General features: G+C 34.5%; 2 protein-coding genes and 1 non-coding gene across 11 annotated transcripts; 2 read left to right on the top strand and 1 right to left on the bottom strand.

Annotated features, from left to right (window-relative positions):
- The first annotated feature begins 120 nt into the window (after positions 1–120).
- On the top strand, positions 121–193 carry TRNAK-CUU (transfer RNA lysine (anticodon CUU)). The gene has a single exon. It is a non-coding gene; the product is annotated as a tRNA-Lys (tRNA).
- Positions 194–5,519: 5,326 nt separating this feature from the next.
- On the top strand, positions 5,520–10,944 carry LOC129307417 (nuclear transcription factor Y subunit A-7-like). Of its 8 annotated transcripts, none has more exons than XM_054948366.1 (6): positions 5,520–5,715; positions 6,684–6,858; positions 8,570–8,667; positions 8,827–8,898; positions 9,315–9,479; positions 10,346–10,944. In XM_054948366.1, exons 2-6 carry the CDS (start codon positions 6,705–6,707, stop codon positions 10,598–10,600), a joined length of 744 nt encoding a protein of 247 aa, XP_054804341.1. In that variant the 5' UTR covers positions 5,520–5,715; positions 6,684–6,704; the 3' UTR covers positions 10,601–10,944. The 8 variants fall into 8 exon arrangements, with proteins under 8 accessions (XP_054804341.1, XP_054804340.1, XP_054804348.1 ...); XM_054948365.1 differs by lacking the exon at positions 5,520–5,715 and adding an exon at positions 5,725–5,973; XM_054948373.1 differs by lacking the exon at positions 5,520–5,715 and adding an exon at positions 5,726–5,973 and having other exon boundaries at positions 6,684–7,062; positions 8,573–8,667.
- Positions 10,945–12,449: 1,505 nt separating this feature from the next.
- Positions 12,450–16,282, bottom strand: LOC129307415 (guanylate kinase 2). 2 transcript variants are annotated; one of them, XM_054948364.1, is made up of 11 exons: positions 15,956–16,282; positions 15,529–15,609; positions 15,264–15,371; positions 15,080–15,153; positions 14,879–15,005; positions 14,244–14,606; positions 13,502–13,623; positions 13,278–13,413; positions 13,144–13,189; positions 12,943–13,048; positions 12,450–12,864 (listed from the first exon to the last, which is right to left on the bottom strand). In XM_054948364.1, the coding sequence occupies exons 2-11, from the start codon at positions 15,529–15,531 to the stop codon at positions 12,747–12,749; spliced, it is 1,203 nt and encodes a 400-aa protein (XP_054804339.1). In that variant the 5' UTR covers positions 15,532–15,609; positions 15,956–16,282; the 3' UTR covers positions 12,450–12,746. The 2 variants fall into 2 exon arrangements, with proteins under 2 accessions (XP_054804339.1, XP_054804338.1); XM_054948363.1 differs by having other exon boundaries at positions 15,529–15,565; positions 15,956–16,281.
- Positions 16,283–22,958: the final 6,676 nt, after the last annotated feature.

The following is a 22,958-nucleotide window of genomic DNA, read 5'->3' as shown; positions in this document are numbered from 1 at the left end:
TAATGTAAATATATATTGAAAGGAACGCACGTGACTATTTTTCACGGTGGGTGAACAGTAAAAGCGGAATGGATAGAGATTAAATAATAATTATGTAATCTTAAAATATGGTATCACCAAGCCCGTCTAGCTCAGTCGGTAGAGCGCAAGGCTCTTAACCTTGTGGTCGTGGGTTCGAGCCCCACGGTGGGCGATTTTGTATTTTCCTAATTTTCTTCTTACAGTGAATCAACCAACAACGTCAGGTTAAATCACGAAAATGGACACAAAAATATTCCCGACAACGGCCCGATGTTATGCGTATCCACATCGTGTCATTGTCCCTCGAAGTAAAAAGGCCCTAGCAGAAAGTAAAGAGTAAAAGCAGATAATAAAAGGTTAAAAAAACAGGCCGTGTTACCTTAATATTCTACCTTTTACCTTCGGATTAAGAGGGAAACCTCATATAACCTAGAGCAGAAAGGCGCTCTAATAATAAATAGCCTTGGGGATTTGGTAGAAGCGCTTATGATAGAATTTAAACTCTTAGTGGTAGTAGTTGTTGCTCTGGACTTTGCTGATATATGGCAGAAACTTTTCAACCTCTCCCATAGTTTCTTGCCATGAACCTTCAATTTTTTTTCGCTGATTCTACGGTTTTGTCCATAAGTGGAAACCTTCTGTCTCCAGCTTTAGCTATGCAAACTGAGATTCTATTTCTTCAACTAATCTTTGCGAAAGTGTAGCTCGAGGACCCATATAGCTAGCAGTACTTGAGATGTTTCCAGCTTGTACGAGAACCCGAGTCAAGTGGCAGAGAAAGCGGAAAGAAACAATGGCAAGGCCTTGTGGTTCAAGTTTCAGCTCAACTTCAACCGCCCAAGATATGAATACTGTGGAGAAGGATAACGAAGAAGATGTTTGTTCAAGTGGGTGTTCTACTCCGAAGGCTAAAAGGTTTAGAATTCCAGAGGTCTTTACTTGTCCCCCAGCTCCCAAAAAGAGAAGGGTAACGTCTAGTTGTTCATCAAATAAGATCCCTATAGCTTTTTTCGCTTCCCTGGATATAGAGTTGTTCTTCTTCTCTGCCCTTCGAAATAATGTATGAGCTTCGAGTGTTTCGGTTTGTTTAGAGGTCAGAAAATTGTGACACATTAATGACTTAACGACCTTGATCATATCGCTGATCCTTCTTTCAAGCTAGTGACCGAGTTTGTGACAACTTTAGTGTGTACGTGTAGCCCTAATTAGTCAGGTGGAAGTTTGAAACTTTTTGGTTTTTTCTTGTTCTGGGTTGGATCATTTGTTTTGTTTTGGCTGGGATGCTGATCTTGGTCTGGCTTTGTAAATTACTTACACTTGAGTTTCAACTTGATTTAACCTGTTGTTCTTGTTGATGTAATGCCTGAAGATCAGATGACATGAAATTTGGTTGTTTTAGTGGCTTCAATTATTATTGCGTGATTACGAGTTCTCCTTGAATAATAACTTGATCAGCATGTCATCTCGTTCTTTGATATATCGGTTATAAAGTAATTTTAGGCACCAAAATATGAACTTTCTTTTTCATCTTTGAATATCACCTAGATTGTGTCTTCTCCACTCCACGCATAGAAGGAGGGGGAAGGAGAGAAAGCCACTTTTGAATATGGTGGAACTGAAAGCTTTTGAAGAGTTAATTCTTTCTTATGCTCCTTTGTATCTCTTTTCTCGTTTGAATAAATGGCTGAAAAGCATCCACACATATGTTCTCTTTTTTTTTTTTTTTTTGGTCCTGCCAAGTGTTGCGCAGTCGACTTTACAAGATTAAAGTAGGAAAGGTGGGAGGTTGATTAAGATGGTATGATGGATTGTCATCCATATCTTTTACAGTACCCAAAAAGGCATAGATCAAAGGAACAAAGCAAGAATCCAAAGATGGGATAGGCTTCGTGATGGAATTAGTGAACTAAAAGTCTAAGATTTGAGTTTAGGGTTAATTATACAATGATGGTGTCCTGGGAAAAGCAGGCCCATGAAGGGAGATTGCAGAGCACATGGATAAGGAGAATCCAATGAAGAACCTCGTGCGGGTATTCGTCAATTTATTTCTCAATTATTGACTACACACATTTAATTAATTAATTACTTATTTTCAATGTACGCACGTAGGGAGAATCTTGCGAAAACTGACAAATTCGTTGGATTCTATGTATAAAATTAGGTGTCGGCGAGAGGAGTTGTGATTTTGGTTATATTGTTAATTTTCTCGTGGGATTGAAGCTCTGCGTTTTAAACTTCGAGAACTAGGAACGTGGCTTGCAACGTAAATGGTTCGTCCTTTTATTTGGGATGGTCATTCACGCAGGCCAAAATTACGATATGTAAATTTTAAGCATGTTGAGTCTAGACGTGTGGTTTAGCTGAGATATTGAAGCTGAAAATATGTGTGGAAGAGATCGAACTTAAGCTGTCATGAGGAAAAATGATATATTATCGTTATTCTTTAGAACAGTCGATAGTGATCCAATTTCTTGCTGACAAATACACAACTTTCCAACATAACTCGTCTTCATTAGCTTAATTTCATTAAAATTCTACCATTAATTGTTAGTCTTATATATAAAGTGTCAAGGATCTTGTTTAGTAGCCAAGGTTAACCTAACCTATATGTCAAGGATCTTGTTTAGTAGTCAAGGTTAATCTAACCTATACAGTTACATATTAATTAATTATAGATACAAATGATAATTAAATAACTTCACAAGCATCACATACATGTTCAAACAAATTTAATAATATTAGATACAACTTTATCAATAATTTAATTTAAACAAATAATGTTCTTTACGATAATTTATACAGCTAAAATTAATTTTGACTAAATCATTTAAACATTTACAATTCTGTTAAAATTAATTTAAAAAAAATATTCAAATAGATTGTGTTATAAAATAAATAATTATAATTATAATTAATTATATTAATCAATTATTTTTAAAATTAATTATACCTAACTGAAATTCAAACAACATTGAGTGAGAAAGATAAAGAGAAAATCAAGTAAGAGTGTATATCAGTTAAAAGAGATGAACAAGTGAAAGTACAATTGTTTAAACTTAAGAGGTAAAATGTGTCATTGGGATTTAGAATTTAAGGAGAATATCAATGAAAGACCATTGAAATAATTTAATATCAAATAAAATTTGGACGGATAAGATACTTGTCAAAATTTGAACTTTACTTATTAATTTTAGCCATTCATTGATATTTAAAAAATTGAACTTGAACTTGAACTTGAACTTTACGAATAAGATACTTATTACTTTTTAAAATTTTTTGTCTATATTAAATCATTTCAGAAATTCTACATTGATATTTTCTCTAGAATTTAAGCAGGTAATGAGTCAGGGGTAGACATTACCAATTAAAACAAAAAGGGCCATATCAATCTTAGCCATTCTTTTCAAGATTTTCCAAGGCCTATTTTTCTCCACGTTTTAGAAACCCAATATTATGAAAAATATGAGAAAGATGGGGATCGAGCCCAAATTTCCAGTCGAGCTTTAGAACCTAGATGGGCGGTAACAAAGGGACTTAAGCCTAAGTATCGACAACGAGAAATTTTAAAAACATTAAAAATAAAGAGTTTTATGGTTAGCTCAAACTCAGCCATGTTTTTATTGGTTTTGGGCCCAAATCTAAAAGTTCCCTCCCCACCATTTTTTCCTCCTAATTTTACAAACCCAACCTGTAATAAATATGGGAAGAAAAAAATAATTATTAATCTTTATAATGTCATGGAATTTTGTTTTTAATCACTATAATTTTTTAATGCTTTTAATTCTCATTGTTTCAATAAAATTAAATGATATTTATTTTTTAAGTCTTTGTACTTTTCATTTGTATAAGTATTAAAAATAAAATTTCGAACACTACAAACAAAATTTCATAAAACTATGAGAACCTTGTGTTTTCTCTTAACGAACAAATGGCTCAAAATTATAGTTGGAAACGGATTGGCCCAACCTAAAAGGTCAACTCTTGATAGGCTTAAGTCTAAAAAAATCAACCTATTTAAACTCAAATACTTTTTGAGAGGCTGATATCTAAAGCTCAACTCTAAACATAATGGGTTTAGGGTTGGTTCTTTGAGCTTCAAGCACTTTTTACTTTTTTTTTTATTTTTTAAATTGAAAATAATTTATTTATTCTACTGCAATATAAAATCTTACTCTAATGTCCAAATCACATAGATAACATCTTCACTTTTAATATCAACAAAATCTTGATTATGCAAAAATACCCTTATTTCAAATAATAAAACATAAAATTTGTAAATTCTTAATTCAAGTCATACAATAAAACATTATATAAGTATAAAAATATTCTATTATTAAAAAATATAATTTAAAAATATTAACAAACATACATAACATGAATTAAATTATTGTATGGAATCTAAATTAAATCAAACAATTATTTTTTTCTAAAGAAATCATTATCTAGAATTCAACAAACCAAACTTTATTCAAAAAAATATTAAACAAATCAAAGTGTTATGTAAATTTTAATTTTCAAAAAAACTAATATAACAATTAAATATTTAAAAAATTATTAATAATATTATCATAATAAATATAAATAATATTTTAAAATATAAATAAAAAATAAATTTTTTTAGGCTAACTCTCAACTTCACAGGATTAGTCCACTTAGGCTCCTCATCTCTTAAAATTGGCTCTTATAGACCCGCTATTGTTTTAAAGTTATAAAGCTTAAGGCTGGCCCATAGCAATTATCAAGTTTGTTATTTTCCCAGCCCCAACCGCAAGTCGAAATCGGTGGGTTGCCGTCCACGTGGAGATAGACAGACGGCACAGGAGCTGTACGATGGCTGAAAAGTAGGGTGGCTGGCGGGACACGTGGCTAACAAGAGAATATCGCCATCAAGGGATTTGTGCTTGTCGTCTACCATCACGGCAGCTCGATGACTAGACGGCGTTAAGAGGACGTCAAGTTACAAGCTTTGGAGCTCGTGTCAGGACCACGTGGCCTCTATTGGTGGGGTGTGGGCCCCATAATCACTTTGCTTTTGTTGCTGGTGTGGCAGCCCATAATTGCTCACGCCGTTCCCTCCGACCATGTTCCTCCTTAGGTGAGTCTTTGTCATGTCAAATTATTTGACTACTGTCTGTAATTCTACATATTAGGTATCCAATCTCGTTAACCTCAACCTTGTCTCTCAGGGACGATGATGTCCCTTACCCCAACCTTTTCCATTTTTTCCCTTGGACGAGTTTAAACCTTTCCATTTTTATCTTTGTTTTCTAGATTGAAATGACCCACAATACCAACAAACACTATTTTTTTTTCATACTCTAATATTTAATCTCACCTGTTAGTTATTTTTACTTTTTTTGTAAACATCATCTAGTATATTATATTTGGGTTATATCGAGTCTTTAATGAAAATATATAATTTTGCTTGTCAATATACATTTACTGTTTCTGATTTTTGTATATGCACTATATTTTATTTTGTCAGTGAAGTATATCCAGCAAAACTCCAAAAAGCAGAGCTGGAAGTGGCGCCCTGAAATTGTGGACGGGTTGAAGGGCATTTCCGCTATTTTAGGAGGAAAACCCAAGGCGCTTTTTGTCCATTCATTGATGGCATTCTCCCTCCCTGCAAATCCCCAGCATGTACAAAAAACGTTCTTGAGCGAGAACGTGGCAGCGACGTTGGAGACACCGGTATTATGATGATGATGATGATGATGATGATACTATTATTATTTTGTTTATTTAAATATTTGCATTCTCTTTTTGTTTAACCAGCAATCGGCATAACCCCCGTGGGAAAATATCTCTTTTCGCCGGCTTCATCCATTTAGTAGTCTTCTAGACTTGGTAGTTTTATCACAGAATGTCCCAATGTCCCATAGTGCCCCTCATCCATTCTCCTTTTCTGTATTCAGAACCTCTGTGCCTTCATTCCATGTCTGATGAGCAGTAAGATTTTCTCGTGCTCTTGTATTCTTCTTAACTTCGTTTATCACTTGTCCGGTTAATACCTTTTTTTGGGCATTCTTTATCCTCAGTTTATTTCAAATGGTTATTTGATTAGCTTTGACCATCGAGCCTCAAAATCGTGAAGGCGGGTTGCTATTTTTTTTTTTTTTATCATTTTGTTAGACTTTAATTAGTTTCTCTGAGTTCTACGTTTTTTTCTGTTTTCCTTCCAATTTTTGTGGCCACCATTTATCTTACTGTCACCATCACATACGCATATGAATGTGGGTTGTTATTTGCTGATTCTATTAATGCGAGTTATGGGTCCTATACGTTTCTTATATCCCTCAAGAAAGAGCAGGACATTCGAATTGCTTGTGTTGTCAATTTTCAGTTAACTGGATAGATACGCTCTAAAGTTTGGATGAAATTGGTTTCTTAATGTTCATTCAACTCCATGTTTGTGTGTTGGTGAGTTATACTTTACACAGAGTGATTTTATTGATCCAAGAAGTGGGATGTTCTATCCGGTGTAAAATTGTTGGATTCATATAATCTTGTTTTGGCTCACATGTCTCCCGCTATTCTTCAGATATGTCCTCTGGGAAATTGTCAAAATTTAACAAGAAATTCTGTAATTTAAACCTTATCACAGGCTACAAGATTTTGTTACTGGATCCGCTGATGTTCATTGTGCTTTCATATGGCAGATGAAATCCGAGTGATACTGAATGAATCACCTAGTGCGAGGCATGCAGCCAAAATTGGATCATGCTGACCATTCAGATCCAAATACCAGCAGCAATAAGCTGTATGTGACCTGTTCTCAAGCTCAGTGCCGTGGCCTGGGTAATGAAGCTTCCTGGAGTAGCATCGTAATGGAAGGTAAAGTGAATTCATTTATGCCAACTTTTGCTGATTACCATCTTGAGACCAAAACCACCAAATCACAAGCTAAATCTATGGCCGTTCTACTGAGAGAAGAGGAAGGGGCCGTCAAAGAAAGAGGTCCTTTAATAAGTTTTCTTGGGTATTCTTAATAAGTTACTGCTGGCTCTTTACATATGCAGTGTATTGGCACCATTTCAAGTAAGTGAAAAGAAATTTCAATCTCTTAAAAGTTTCTCTGTCTTTTACTCTTGTTTTCTGGAGGTCAGATTTGTGCTCATAAGCTAGTGGATCAATAATTTGTGCATAATGTACATTACGGACCTAAGCAAGCATGAGAAAGTCAACCTTAAAAATAAGCTTGTTATGGCAAAAACTCTCGTCACTTGAGTATCACAAGAATTATTTGTAGCTATCTGATGTGGGGTTGCATCATAGCATAACTCTTAAAAAGCTGAAATCATAGATGGCTATACTCTACAATGCTCGCGCTGGCTACTGGATTGCACCATTTACAGGAAGTATTCATTGGTGGGAATGATTCTTGAAGTACACAGAGAAAGATTAGAAATAAAGACGATCACAAAGTTTTTTGAAGTATATATGGGCAACATATTTGTTAGGCTCAGCTCCTTCCAACTTATTTCAAACCCTACGAGTAACTTAGGTTCATGATGAATTTTTCTTAGGGTACAAAGTCTAATGCTCTTTGTCTTTTCTTCCAAGTTTTACTTGGCCTTTTATTACCAAAAAAAAAAAAAACGCGGCTTGTACTTCCAAAACTAAAGCAAGGACAAAGGTATTCATAAAGTAATAATTTCCTTAAGGCTTGCTAAAGTTCATAAAGAGATTTAAGAAATTTACACACCTTGTATTCTTGATCGGGAACCACAAAACCTTCTAGTTGCATCATGTAAACCTCTTCTCCCAACTCCACGTTAAAGAAAAGATATTCAACATTTATTTAATCAATACAAGCTTTCTAGTGGTAGAAATCCTTGCAAATTAGCTTGTGTTATAAAATAATATATTATTTTTCCATAAATTCTTTAACAACTAAATTTTTTTTAAAAAAAATTATTTATAGTGCCCTCTACTTTAATTTCTTTTTGAAAATTCATTAATAACAAGCAGTAGGTTGAAAATCTGATAGGAGGGGTATACTAGTTTCAAGTTTTATTTTTTATTATTGAATCCATATATTTCATCGACATGCATGTTATATTGTTTGAAATTATTCAAAATTTATTCAATTTCATGCATTTGTTGTATAATAGATTGCTGACCAATGATAGATACAATCATACGCCATGAATGGATTTCCCAGGCATTGAGGGCATAGGAGTTTTAAACCTTAGGTTGTCATGTTTTCCCGACTTTCCTATGGATGTATGATAAAGCACACGTCCATTTGAAATGTGAATGGTTTAGACTGTAGTTTATGAGAATAACTAAAGAATAATGAAGATAGGTATCTTATGAAGTTTCAGGTGGTGATCAAATTAAATTTGATACTTGTTATAAATTTTGTCTTCTAGCCACCACCTAAATACGCCATTGTCTTATTTAGTGGCTCCTTGGAATTTACGTAGCTTCGACGCTAGCATGAATAAATATTATGAAGTTCTACGTTCTTTTTGTCATAGTTATGATTTGACAAATCTCATCGCTCACTGATACATTCCTACTAAAATATTTCTTTCATTAGCAGATAGAAAAACTAATGAAGAACATCAACAAACACAACTTCTTGTCCCTAGCGTGCCTTCAACAGTGAATGATTTTTTTGCTGTTGGCCCCTCAATGGTAAACTCACTCTGTGTCTCTGTCACACACACACACACACACGAACATACAAAAATATATCCATACACGTCCATAGCCTGATCTCTTGCATGGGTGGCATATATGTTTATACTAAGTGTGATGTTTGGGAAATCTAAATGATTTTTTTTTTTTTTGCAGGCATGTGCCCCTTACCCATATTCTGGTCCCAGTTATGTAGGGGTGACCCCAACTCATGGGCCTCAGCCGCTGGTATGAAGCACGTTTTCTCCTTCTTGGTCATTTGAGTCAAGATGCTTGCCATGAGTTTTTTTTTTTTTTCCTTTCATTTTTCCCGTTTTGTTTTTGCCTGTTCCATGAGGATTGTTAATTATGTGCTAGTAATGATAAAATTCAAGGCTTTAGCAGATAAATTATCTTGTCTAAAACCTGAAGTTATTATTATTTTGCAAAACTAATATCAAATACTTGAAAATTACATCTAAGTTTTGTCCTTGTTTGGAAGTGGTTAGAGATTACCATTTTCTGGTCATCATGGTATGTATTTGCCCTTTGTAACTTAGGCTGTATGAGTTTTCTGGCTTTTCTAGTAATTGGTGATCATACCAGAAAAAGGTTGTCGTTTAATTTGACTCAATCCTCTCCATTTTTGTTGGGAATCTTGATAGGCGCATCCTCATGATGTAGGAGTTCATACGGCCCAAATGGTCTTGCCGCTGGAAATTGCAGAGGAGCCTGTTTATGTGAATGCCAAGCAATACCATGGAATTTTGAGGCGTAGGCGATTACGTGCCAAGGCTGAGCTGGAAAAGAAGCTGATAAAAGGCAGGAAGGTATTCTGAATGTATAGCCGATCTGGTTTCCTTTTGCTGTGTTTGCTATGTTTGCCCCGAACTAAATGACAACATGTTCTCAATGTTAACATCAAAAAGATATGCTAAAAGGAAAAAACGGAAACACTTTACAGTTATAGTTAAAAGCCACATCCAATATGCCCTGGGAGGGTGACAATTGCAGAAAGTTGCGCATGATGCCAATTTCTGTTTTATATTACTTAAGATGCCTTTTTCTTCATACTTAAGCTTTGCGTGTGACTATCAGAATTAGCAAAGCGATTTGAGTAACTTATTGTGCTTTAATTCCATGCATTTATGTGTTGCGAATACATCTAAATTCTGAGGTAAGGAATCATTAATTGAGTCAAACTAGCAAACCAAAAAACAAAAAAACAAAAAAAGATTTGAAGACTAAGATGAACGATAGCTATCCACATAAACCATAGCGGCCTCTGTCTTTGGGGATATAAGGCTTTATGTATTGAAGCTACATTATATTGAAGCTAATCTGCTTCCTTCAGCTAGATTTTATATATTTTGCTCATCATTTAACGACTTTGGCTAGTTAGACTAAACTGTGCGTGTCTCCTCTTGGAATTTTTTTCTTCACTATTCATTCGACCATTCCAAATAAAAATAGAAGGCAAGGTAGAACTATGGTGGCTAGCATGTCTGTTGCATTTCTCTAAATCTGCGATGCTTAAGATTCTTCACTCAATCAAATTAAATGACATGAGGTTGTATAATTTGCCTTTCTGCATATTTAAATACATGCATGAGGTGAACTTAGACTTTCATTGCAATGTTATGTAGATCGTAGTTGTGCTAATAAGATGCACAATCGTTGTTATTGCGATATGCAGCCTTACCTTCACGAGTCGCGACATTTGCATGCAATGAGAAGAGCCAGAGGATGTGGTGGCCGTTTTCTGAACACAAAAAAACTTGGTAATGATACAACTTCTGCGAACACTACAACCAACAATGAGAATAGTGCTACTTGTGACCTTAGTAATGCCCTTTCTCTTGATTCAAATTCAACTTCCGAAAAAAACCAGCACTGCTCACACGTTCAGGGATTTGATCTTGAAGGCGAGTTCTCGGCAGAGAGAGTCTAAAACTCTTGCTCACACTGGGGTTGGCAGTGTCCTCACCATAAATTAAATAAACAAGTGTTGTTCAGTATTGGGTACTGAACTTCCAAGCATTTTCTGGCATCTGAGACTTTAAGGACGGAGATCTCAAGGTTTGAGAGCGACAGTATGGTGGCATTATTGACTCCCTGTACTGGGCAAATCATTATTGGCTTGCGAAACCTTATAATTGTGTCAGAAAACATGTCACGGAGTCGACTGAGATTGTACAAAAAAGCTTTCATACTTGTTCACCTTTTCAGAAAAGAGCAAGAACCAAATGTTTTTATAGAGAAATAAACAAGAACGGTTCATTATCAAAAGAGAAATTAACGTGTGCGCGTGCGTGAGAGTGAGAAAGAGAGGGAGGGGGTTATGCATGTGTACCGTGGAGTCTGTGACATCCACCACAAAGCGGAGAGCAGAGTAGGGAAGGAGCAGGTTGGAGTTAGGGGGTCCCCTACTGGGCAAAAGTTAGGCAAGGGAATATGGCATGTAAGGACTAAGCAGGCTCTGCATTATATTCCCAGCTTCTGAAGATGGTTTGGTTGCCACAAGAATGAGCAATTTCATTCTCATAATATATGAACTGGGAAAACGGTGCCTAAATTTATACTGTAACCTTCTCTTTAATAGAACGGCTCGACCTCCAATAAAGCCAAACCAGGCCGAATTTTTTTAGCAAGATCAAGATGCTTTGTTTAAAATAAAGCAAGACCAATCGTTCAAAGTCAAACTTTAATTAATTGATCCACTTGTGTCGAATCTATTCGCACCTTAGGGCCAGGGCACCGACTAGCCCATGTGACAGGTCCCATCCCTTTGGATTCGCTACCAAAAACTGCTGAGCAGGAAAACCTAAACCTCTGCCAATTGCTCTCGCGAGTTGATTCACTCGCAGGTTGGATAAGTTAACGTAAATTGACAAATATCAAAATTAACGAGTGAGCAGTAGGCTTTTTTCTAACTCTTTAAGATCATACAAATGAACATCAACCCCTGAATTTGAACTCGCCAAAGATGCTCTGCGTGCGTTATCTCCCCCACCACCATGATGTTGTTTGTGATACATGATAGGTTATAGCTTGGAATACAATATTACATACATACATACATAGTAACACGAAATTTTATTTAAATTATTATTTATTATTCAATTAAAAAAATTCATAAATCCATCATAAACAGCATAAAAAGATGCAATACCTAATCTGAACAGTTCAAAAGTAGTATTATCAATTATTTTATATTTCATAGTACATATTGAGTTTTCGAAAGCTAACTGAAATTCAATAACTATTTTTAGATAGATAATTATAATATAATTATATTTTTATTTTGAACTTTTAATGTTGAAATCTTAAATATACTTCCTCTTGGCTGATTATCTCAAGCCATGATGAGGCTGCCCTCCTTACTGATTTAAGAAAGAATGCCTCTTCTGTAACACCAAGGGGCAGAGTCATGTACTACGGACAAGTTTAGATTCGCAAGCCGACCTAGCCTGGCCCAATTCATGTCCCCCACCCGGTCTTGTCGTGTCCCTTTCGCTATTTCAAACTCTGAAGCCAATTTAGAAAGACAAACGCTGTGACAGAGCACGAGTAGTAGCAGTAGTTGCACCAATATGGGTATTCAGATCTCAGTTCGCATTGGCAATTGGACCATTTGTCTTGTAGTTTGATTAAAAGTTGAAACCAAACTACCCACGCGTGGCACCAAGGGCCCCAAATATCCACCCTACATGTAGGTAGTCCCATGAATACAAAGAATAGGTGTCAACAATGATAGAGACCCACACATTCAGATTGATTTCCCCATCACAAGGCATTAATTTGATTCAGTTAAACCGGCGACTCATTTATGTCTTGCAATTTTTGAGATCCTTCCAGAAAACAAAGAGACCATTGGTGGAACATAGTTGAGCCGCAAAAAACATAAACTGCTGCTCATTGCCCGCTTAGGCACATAATAATGGTGGCACCAATCATCAAGTCAAATGTCATAACAATTAAAGAAGGAAAAAAGAGCTCAAAACATCAAATCTAATGTTCACTTCCCCCTCCCCAAATTTCCGAAGTTATATATGAATTGAGAAACCAAAGTCAGTAGTGGCTAAGTTCATCAACTGTTAGCTCTGCTGATCCATCCCCACCAAGCCGTCTGAAAACGAATCTATGGCTTGAAAATCTAGCCCTCTTGTCCGTCCAGGAGCACCCCCTTTAAGTGAGGAGACGTCCAAAACAATCCTGATCATCCAAATCCAGTTAGAAAAGAATTTCATACTTCATCGCAATATTATGTAAGCAGTGTTTTCACAATCTTACAAGTTCTTTGATTCCTTTTCCAGTCCTGAGGAGAGGCAATTTATGATGATTTTGTCATCAACTTTCGAAACTCTGTGATCCTCCGGTAGATTAATCTCTCTGGGGCCTGAATTAACAGATTAAAAACCTTTGTCAATCCTCATGACAGTAAAATATAGTAAAACTAAGATCATAATAATACAACTCAGGTGTTTTTCTTACCTGACTTAGGCTGAGAAGTAACATCAGCATTAAGTCCCAATAGTTTCTACACCAATTTATATTCTATATCAGAATACTTGTATAGAAAAATATCTTGCAGCGGAGAAATATGGGAATAAGCAGTGAAGAGTTACTTTAAGATTCTCATAGCACTCCTCAAGGTTGTCATTGTATAAGATATAGTCAAATATGCCTGATGATGTCCCTTGCTCAATCTCTGCCTCAGCATTTTGTAGCCGCTTCCGGATCTGCTCTTCTGTCTCCGTCCCTCTGCTCAAGACATAAGAGATTCGGATCAACATTTTGGGGAATCTTAGGATTACAGAGACCAGACAAAGAAACGATCATTGTTGTTCACCTGTCGCGGAGGCGTTTTTTAAGTTCTTCCATTGACGGGGGACAAATAAAGATGAATATGGCTTCAAGTGAACTAGCCCTCACAGATCTTGCCCCTTGGACATCAATATCAAGAATGCATCTCTGATTCAAAAGGAAAAATGGCTTCACTATTTTGATTTTATTCAAAAAAATCAGATAAAATTCTTCAAGACATTGCCTATGAGGTTGCAATAATAACAAAACAAAAAACCTAATATTACTTCCAAGTAAGATGTGGATCTTTTATTAATAAGCCGGGCATATGTCCTCATTTCTCGTCAAGATTAAAAGGAATAACATGGAGAGGGTAACTACAATTTATTATTTTTTATAGATATTAGTTGTGCTCTCACAATGTAAACATCAATTATTCTGTGTCAGCAACAGAGACCATATAGCATGCAAAATGAGATTCTGTCATGCGCATGACAAGGGTGCCAACTTCTTTCATCAGAACAGGCAAAAGCGATCATACTATACGCGGCAGCAAACAGTTACAGAAGTAAAACATGAGTTTAGAACCATTTGCATGTCCTTTCTCCATTAGCAAAAAGAAGCCTTCCAGTGAAGCTTCTCCAGAAAGATTTGTTTGGATCGACTCAATAGCATCCAGAAGAATCAAATTCCTTTCAAAAAATACTTTAGTTTTTTTTTTTTTTTTTTGCTTGAGTTCTTGTCTTCAACTAAATGTAATGTAAAACATGAGAGTAAAAAGAACTTACTTTCCCTGCATCAGCTACCACTTCCACAGCCTCAGCACTGGTCCCATAGAGATTACCATGAACACAAGCGAACTCAAGAAAGTTTCCCTCTTTTATCTCTTTCTCCATGACACTCCTCTCTGTAAAATGGTAATGTACCCCATCTTTCTCCATATTTCTTGGAGCGCGGGTAGTGTGACTCACTGAGAAACCAAACATGTAAGGGAATTCCTTCATGAGCATCGATATCAACGTTCCTTTGCCAACTCCAGAAGGACCACTGATAACAATAGGCTTCTCAGCATTGCCTATCACACCCTTGCTCCACGCGACAACCCGAGTCCCCAGAACTTTTTGCTGCTGCCTGACGTACGGGGTGTCTACCTGCCAATTTTGAGCAAATGAAAAAATTAAGCATCAACAAAAAAGTAGTACCTTAGCTAGTAAGAAGATCTAGTATCTCCTTAAAGTAGGTTATCTTCTTAAGTAAGAATTTTGGGGATGACATAGGAGAGTGCGCCCTTAAGATCGCCCAAAAAGGGAATGAAGCATGGACAAGGTATGAGGATGCCTCTAACGGAAAATACCAAAGACAAAACACAGGGCAATAGGGGGCAGATACTTAGATAAGAGGGTTGAATCTAAAAAACAACAACCTCCAAAAACCAAGTGTGATCATCTGGCTTAGCACCCTTCTTAAGAATTAATATCCGGTCCTTCAGAAGCACGACTGAATGGCCTTTACAGGAGACTGGTTTGGTTCCGAGCACAGTGGGATTAACCCTGCACAAAAAATTGGAAATCAGCAACAAGAGGCTGAGAGAAGCAGCTTTGAAGCCAAGAAACCTTAAACTGACCATTCTCCAAGACCACGGTCAAAGATTTGAACTTCAATGCGCGAAGTTTCATCATCAGCTCCACCAATGACATACTATCAAAAATGGAGGACCATTTTTTCATTTAGGAAGATAATTATACTCTGGGTACATATCTGGTTAAAAAGTAGGGAAAAAATTGAGAGAGTATTCGGTATGACCATACCGTTTTATCCCCAATGATTGTAGCAGTTTTTCGAGTTTCGTTTTCTAATTCAAAGCCATTTGCATGTCCTTTCTCCAAACTGTCCACAAGGAATGCCGGTGCTTCGCCCTGAGAATCACGAGAATGAAAGATTAGATACAACAAAGCCAAAATCACTTCGATCCAGATTTTAGTATCGTAATCTAACCACATTATTCTGAAAACTTGACCGTTTGGCGACCATTCTACATCATCGACAAAATAGAAGGGATAAAAGAATTCTTACCATTGATAAATCTGTTCCGGCAATCCTGGATTTAAGCCTGACCAAAACACACGAGCTAGGATTAGAGCCACACCAATTGATCTAGCAAGATAAGCAAATCAAAGATTCCATCGTAATCAACAAACAATACAAATTAACCAATGAGAATTTTTTAGAGACATGCCCGGGTCCAATCAGACACAGACGCTTTCAAAACCACAAAATCCAGAGAAATTGAATACAAGAAATCACCAAGCCGACTGGAAGCATGGCTAAAAACCCAACTTGAAAAAAGGGGGCAATTGAGAGATATAAAAAAGAGAGAGGGAGAGGAGCCCAACTTCGTGAAACCAGAACAATGGATCAGATGAAAGTCACAGAACAAATCCAGATCGCTAACGCCTTAAAAGGAGAAAATTGCAAGAGACTGAGACCAATGTTAAGTCACCTTAGAATGTAAAAAAGCAGCAAGTTCTGCGGAGAAAGAGTAGCTGGGATTTTTACGTGTTTTGCTTTTCGGAATAGAAGTGTTAACGGAATGATACTCAAAGTTCAACTTCTCTCTTCCCTCGGAGACAAGGGATATATTATTGCGGTGTCAAATCAAAACAAACTTGGGATGCAAAGAATCACGAGGAAGGTAGAGGAAGTTGCAGGAAATTGCGGAAAGAAACTACTTATGTGTAGGCAAATGGAGAAAGAGAGGCGGTTTCTCTGGTCGCGTTCAATTCACGAAGTAGGCAGACCGGAATTCGTCTTCTTGTGCGGTGCGCATGAAGCTTCTTCTTTTTGTTCCTTTTATTAATTAAGGAAACTAATTTATTTACGTATCTATTTCCTTTTTTAATATTATATATATATATATAACACGACTTGGTTACTTTCTTTCCTTTAGCAAATATGCCTTCCTGGTTAGCACGAAATTTGAGGATTTCGTAGTTTCCTTCCTCGCGGGAGTTTCCAGAGAACAAGCTGAACATAAGAGAAAAGAATCCGAATTTATCAGCGCAAGTTTACCGTGGATCGGGGAAGGGGTGCTGATTGGATAGAGTATGATTTTTTATGAAGTTTATACTAATATCAATGTTGGTATTATAATGTGATTAATGATGTTGACATTGCGTCAATTTCATCTTAAAGGCTTCTTTTGATTATTCTGGTCTAATATGAAATAATTATACGGTCATTTTTAAACCATACTCCTTTATACGGGTCATTTTTTTAAAAGAATTGCATCCTTTTATTTATATCTTTGTTAAACATTATCTTAATAATGATAATTAAAATTTTAAATTTTTAATAAAAAAATAATAAATGAACGAGGAATATAATTGAAAACAATTATGATAATTATTTAATATCCTATATTTTTTTACCAAGATCCTATAAAATACCTTATATTATACTCCTTTCATCCCTGCGTAAGGTGCTTTTAACCTAATTAGGCATATAAATTAAAGTCTGTTATGTAGTTTAAATTCCATTAAATTAAAGTAACTTTTTTAATTTTGCTTCACATAATTTCAATTAATATCATAGTAGTAATGTTGGATAAAACATATAATTAATATTTTTTTTAAGATAAGGGCAAAAATTTTAATTATTTAAAAATATCATAACATTAACACTTTTTATATTTAGATACAAAATAAGTTTCTATAAAATATTTTATATATAAAAATAGAAGGATTAGTTTATGTGGAGTATAAATTTATTTGTTTGGTATGATTCGTACTTTTTTATTTAGATTTGCAAACTTAGATTTTACTTTTCTTGCAATTAAATTTTACTTTCAATTCAAATGAACTATTTTAAAAATAAAAAATTATATATAGGTTTCATGCAATAAATTTTTTTATAAATAAGTTCACCAAAATTCAGAAACTATAACTAAATTTTTAAAATTTGAGGGTAATTTAAAATTGAAGTCAAAAGATAATAATGCTATTGTTAAAAATACATCATATCAATCAAATAATTTACAACTATTTCATTAATAATTTATAATTATTACTTTAACTTTTTATAATTATAACTTCACATATCTTTTGTTAAAAAAATATAAATTTGCATGTCTATTAGTTAAATTGATTACCATTATTAAAAAGTTTAACATTAATTGTTTACGATTATTTAATTAATAATTTATAATTATCATTTTAACTTTTTACAGCTGTAACTTTACATATCTAATAGTTAAAGAATTTGAATATTTAATGTAAAAAGTTAAAATTATAATTATAAATTATTGATGAAATAATTATAAATTATTTTATTAAAGTAATATATTTTTAATAGGAGCATTGTTGTGTTTGCACTCTAATTTTAAATTACATTCAAATTTCAATAGATATCACTATAGTTTTTAAATTTTGTAAGATTTATTTATAAATAAATTTATTTTATAAGACTTATGCATAATTTTTTTTTTTTTTAAGGATTAGCGTTTTGTGAATTTGAAGCATGACCAAATAGAGTCGTTGTGAATTCAACTTGCTAGCTGGTTGAATTCGTTACGCGGGACGAGTATATACGTATCACGTGGCATTGATTACAAGTTCAGTGCACGCGTTAATGGTCCTAGATCTAGGACTTTCAAAGAGCATTTATTCCAATCTCACGAATAAGCAAAATGTACCAATCGTCTCACGAGAAAACAAAAAGGTCCTCTCCTGTTCCTTTTCATCTTCTTTCTCTCTTCAATTTTTAATTATTAAATTAAAAATTTAGATACTTCAGATTTAATCTCCTTCAAATTATTTCATTTCATTTTATTTTTAAATTATTTTTATATTAAATTTTAACAGTTTGAATTTTATTATTTATATTTTTATAATTTAATATTTTGATGATAATTTTATAAGAGATTAAATTTAAATTGTTTAAATCTTGATCTAATGATTAAAAAAAAGAATGAAAGAGGATAGCATCCATACCAAAAATAAAACTATTGCTAGTTTTGCACAATAAATGAAGATATGCTATGAGAGTGAACTCAAATTTTAACAAAATTAAGAATAACCATTTTCTTAATGTTGGCAAAAAAAAAGTTTTTTTGGGCTTATAATCAAAACTCAAATGGATTGTGATGCAATATTTATCAACTATTACCAAATATACCCTTGTGTAATAAATTAAATCACAACCATGAGCTCTGGACATAACTAGTGTTATATTAAGGGAACGTAACAATACTTGACTATGGACAACTTGAAATGACAAGTTGGTGATAAAACAAAGATTTCAATTGACTATGTGAAATGATTTTTTCTGATAAGATAGATCGATAGTAGAAGTTTAACCATAGTTGATTTTATTGATCAAGATAAAGTTGCTTGGGATGAGCAGTGTATTTCTTCTCTTTATCATTGCAAAATCGATGAGGAAATTATAGGCACATCTTCTTCTCTTTTCAATCAAGGTGATCGTCTGACGTTGACTAAAGCAGTTAAAGGGACTCATTCTGCTAAAGTTGGTTACAATTACAAGATTCTCATATGAGATAACTTAAATGTTAATCAATCTACACAAGAGATCGACTAAAAATTCTTCTAGAAAATATTTGCCTTATCCATTCTTGCTGTTTAGCAAGAAAATTCTAAATGAGGTTATCCCTGCTTGTGATATACTTTAAAAGTATCATCTTCAATCACAGCTAAATGCCCTTTCTACAATGATCATAATGAAATATTTGATCATATTTTTCTTTTTATCATTTTGCAAGAGCTGTCTGGTATGGTTACGATATTTCTGCCTAGTTCAACACCTAGGAAAACATGAAAAGCTTCATTTCTTGCTGGGTAAATCAATCTAAATCATAATCAACTAAAGCGAGCATCTTTAGTAGCTCCTTATGATTATGCATTTTATTTGGGAAGCTAGGAATAAACTTAAGCATCAATCAAAGGAAGCACAACCTCTACAAATAATTCAAAAATAAAAATGGCACCTTTCAACTTTTCAAGTGCTATCTTGTGAGGAGAAAGGAACGGCCATTCGAAATAGAACATCCCTTTCAAAGCACTTACAGTTAGCAAAAGCAATTCAAAGACCGGGATGGTTTTTCTTCATAGACTTCAATAAGGTGATGCAAGGATCTAGTCAGAAAATTAAGGAGATCAAAATCCTTATTTACATGGATTTTATCTTTTTTAATTTTAGAAAACATAGCTCTCCAATTCAAGCAAGCATTTGGCATATTTTTTAAAGGAGCTCGGATTTGCTATTAAATGGTTAATATTTGGATGGTCTTGGTCTATCTAGTTTTATGAATATCATAATTGTTTTCAACAATTAAAAAATTATTAAAAATATTCTTAAGGGAAGGAATTCATATCCTAAAATTTTGATAGTCAAGAGTGACTTGGATCATCTACTAAATCTCTTCAAATGTCATTGACTAGAAAGATTCACAAACAATGGGCAGCAACGGTGGAAAAGATTAGAAAACTCTGACTTTTTTATCAGCTGATTTTTACTGTTCTGTACGATTTTTATTTGCAGTTGTTATTATTTATAAAAAAGAGAGAGAGTATTTCTCAAGGAAGTTTGAGCTGTCGCTGCTTGTTTTTTTTCCCCCTGGGGCTGTTATCTCATCAATAATGACCTATCACTGTTAGTCGGGAGAAAAATGAATATTGCAAAGATAAGAAGAAAAGGATGGATTATGGATATAAAAATAGAAATGCAATCAGCAGGCCCCGGTGACTTGAAACAGCTAGGGACAAATAAGAAAATGGGAACATGATGAAGAAGCAGTGGGAATCCGCTGCTTGCCCATCTAAGCATCGAGCTTCCGATTTCAAGTGTTTGGATAGACAGATGGGGCCCTCAAATTCCTTTTCCTTTTACCATATCTTATCATTTGGACTTTCTCGTTTGTCTAGAACCAAGCCCCCCGCCCCCCCGCTCCTTGAAGTTTGAACCATTCAATCTTCCATTCTTCCTCTCACGCCCGATAAGTCCGCAATTTCCCATCCACCCAATCCACCCTCCGTTACTGCCAACTCATCACTCCTCCCACATTCTAAGTCAATCCACTAACCCATTTGAAAGCCACTCATTCACTCTTTGTTATAAATCAAGATTCTCTTCATTTTTTCCCTTTATTTTTCTTTACTCCTCCCATCTCAACAATATATATTATTTTATTAAATAAATTTTTTAAAATTATAAAATTAATGAATGGTCACGATGAAAGAAGTAAAAAAAAATAAAAAAAAAAATTGGAGAAATTCCTCTCCCGTGTTATCCTGTTTTAAAACTCCACTCTTTGCCGTCTCTCTCTCTCTCAAAAATTGTACTCCGGAAATTTTATTTTATTTTGTTCTCTTGACGTAGAGTTCATGTTCATTATTAGGCCTGTGCAGGATGCCCATGAGCCCGAGATGTCCGGCCAGGCCCGAGCAAAATATGCCCAACCCGAGCCTTAAAAAAATTGCCCAATTCTGTTTGGGCATGGTCGGGCTGAGCTCGATCTTCGGGTTGGGCAGGGTTTAGGGCTGGGGTATCAAACCAATTGACCCTGCCCGACCCGAGATATAATATATTTTTTTATAAAAATAATAATATAGGATATAATTTTTTAACTTGATGGGGACATAAATGGTAGTTCTTTTTTTTTAGATGCCTTGATGATCAAGTTTGTAAACCTTAGGTTAAATATTTTTATATTTCTTAGAATTTGAAATTGGACAGCACTTGTGACTTGCATGAAAAATTCCTTCCATATTTGTTTTGCCATTAAGTTTTTTGATGACACCATAATATTTTTGCTAGTGATATTTAACAATCTATTACTTTTAAAATAAGAGCTTGAAGTGATTTATTGATGAAAATAATTAATTTGCTACAGTGTATTTCAGATTTGTGTGGATGGTTCTGATTTTTTATTTCGGTAGGGCAAGGTTGGAGACCCTGCCCGAGGTGCCCGATCCCTGCCCGACCCTGCCCGCCCGGCCCCTCCAAAGTCGGGCATCTTTCGGGTAGGGTCGGGCGTTGGGCATAGTTTTTTTGCCCGAAGACATTTAGGGCAGGGCATCTAGTTAATGGATTGCCCTACCCGACCCTGCCCATGCACAGCCCTATTCATTATTTTGCAAAATGATGCTTGAGGCAATGAAAAGTGTAGTCTCCGTGGGGAGGAATAAAAAAAAAACAAGGTTCGGTCAAAAGTCATTTGATTACTTCATAGATAAAATAAAACAAAATGATAGTGATCAATGTAGTACTTTTATAATATTAAAGCTAAAGATGCTATCGAAGAGAGGGGCTTTCGTGTCTTCTTAGCATTCGGCGAAGCGATGGCGCCAAAAGTTTCATGGGGAAAAGTCGACGGACGTTGAGCGAGTCAATTACGCCTTTAATTAATATTAATGGATTTCCAGGTCAAAAAAAAATCCTAATGGATTTGTCGAATTAATCATCGTATCGTGCCTTCCCCATAACCACGCCGAGCCTCTCCTCTCGGGCGCAAGTGGCTCTGACAGATGCTTCTGACGCAAAAAAGATACCAGCCTTTTTCATTCGTAAAATTAAATCACCAGATTTATCCAAAGTTCGAGACAGATCTGATTTTGTTCCCCCCACCTTTTTTTTTTTCTTGAAAATGACATATACTCGTTCCTATGGATAGGAGGAAATAATTATATCATACAATTTTAAAAAATTAATTATATTAATTATATTTAAAAATAAAAAAAATTATACTAAAATATTTTTTATTAATTATATTAATGAAGTTTTTATTAATTATTTTTTACAATTGTGAATGGAGAAACTATGAAAGATAATTTAAAAAATTTATAATATATTCTTATTAAAAAATGTAATTTTACTTGTATGAAAAACAAACAAATAGTAAAAGTTTTTTCCATAAATAAAAATAGAGGGAATAAATATTAAGAGGATTAATTAATTAAAATTAAATTTTAAATGTTAAATTTTAAAAATTTATAAGTTCGTTTTTTAATTTTATAATTTTATTTTAAAAAATTTATAACTTATATTCTAAATTTTAAATCATATTTTAAATTTTTTATAATAAAATTATAAAATTAAAAACTGAACATATAAATTTTTAAAATTTAGTATTTAAAATTTAATTTAAATTAAGGACCTCCTACCATTCTTCCTTCTTTTTTTTTCCCCTCCGAAGAGAGAGAGAGAGAGTACTTGGCTAGATGACAACAAGAAGTACCCAAGGGACCATCAAGTATCAACAGAAAAGGTGGCAATTTTTTTTTTAAATATAAAAAAGTGACAAAATTGAGGTCGTAGTTTGATAGTTTCCGGGTTCCTTCTTCAGGCCGTCCATTCCAACTTGGTCATGGTTTTTCCTTGAAAATTTCATGTGCTTGCCCATGTCCGTCATGGCCTCTTGTCTTGTGCTGACACTGCCCCTCCACTGCACTTTTTGCTCTCCCTTGGAAGCTTCATCGTCTCTCCATGAA

Source organism: Prosopis cineraria, unplaced genomic scaffold (assembly GCF_029017545.1).
Source record: "Prosopis cineraria cultivar Desert tree isolate PC_DT_omini unplaced genomic scaffold, ASM2901754v1 PC3, whole genome shotgun sequence".
In the NCBI taxonomy this organism is placed as follows: domain Eukaryota; kingdom Viridiplantae; phylum Streptophyta; class Magnoliopsida; order Fabales; family Fabaceae; genus Prosopis; species Prosopis cineraria.
The sequence above is the reverse complement of the archived record's forward strand: the minus strand, read 5'-3'. Positions and strand labels throughout refer to the sequence as shown.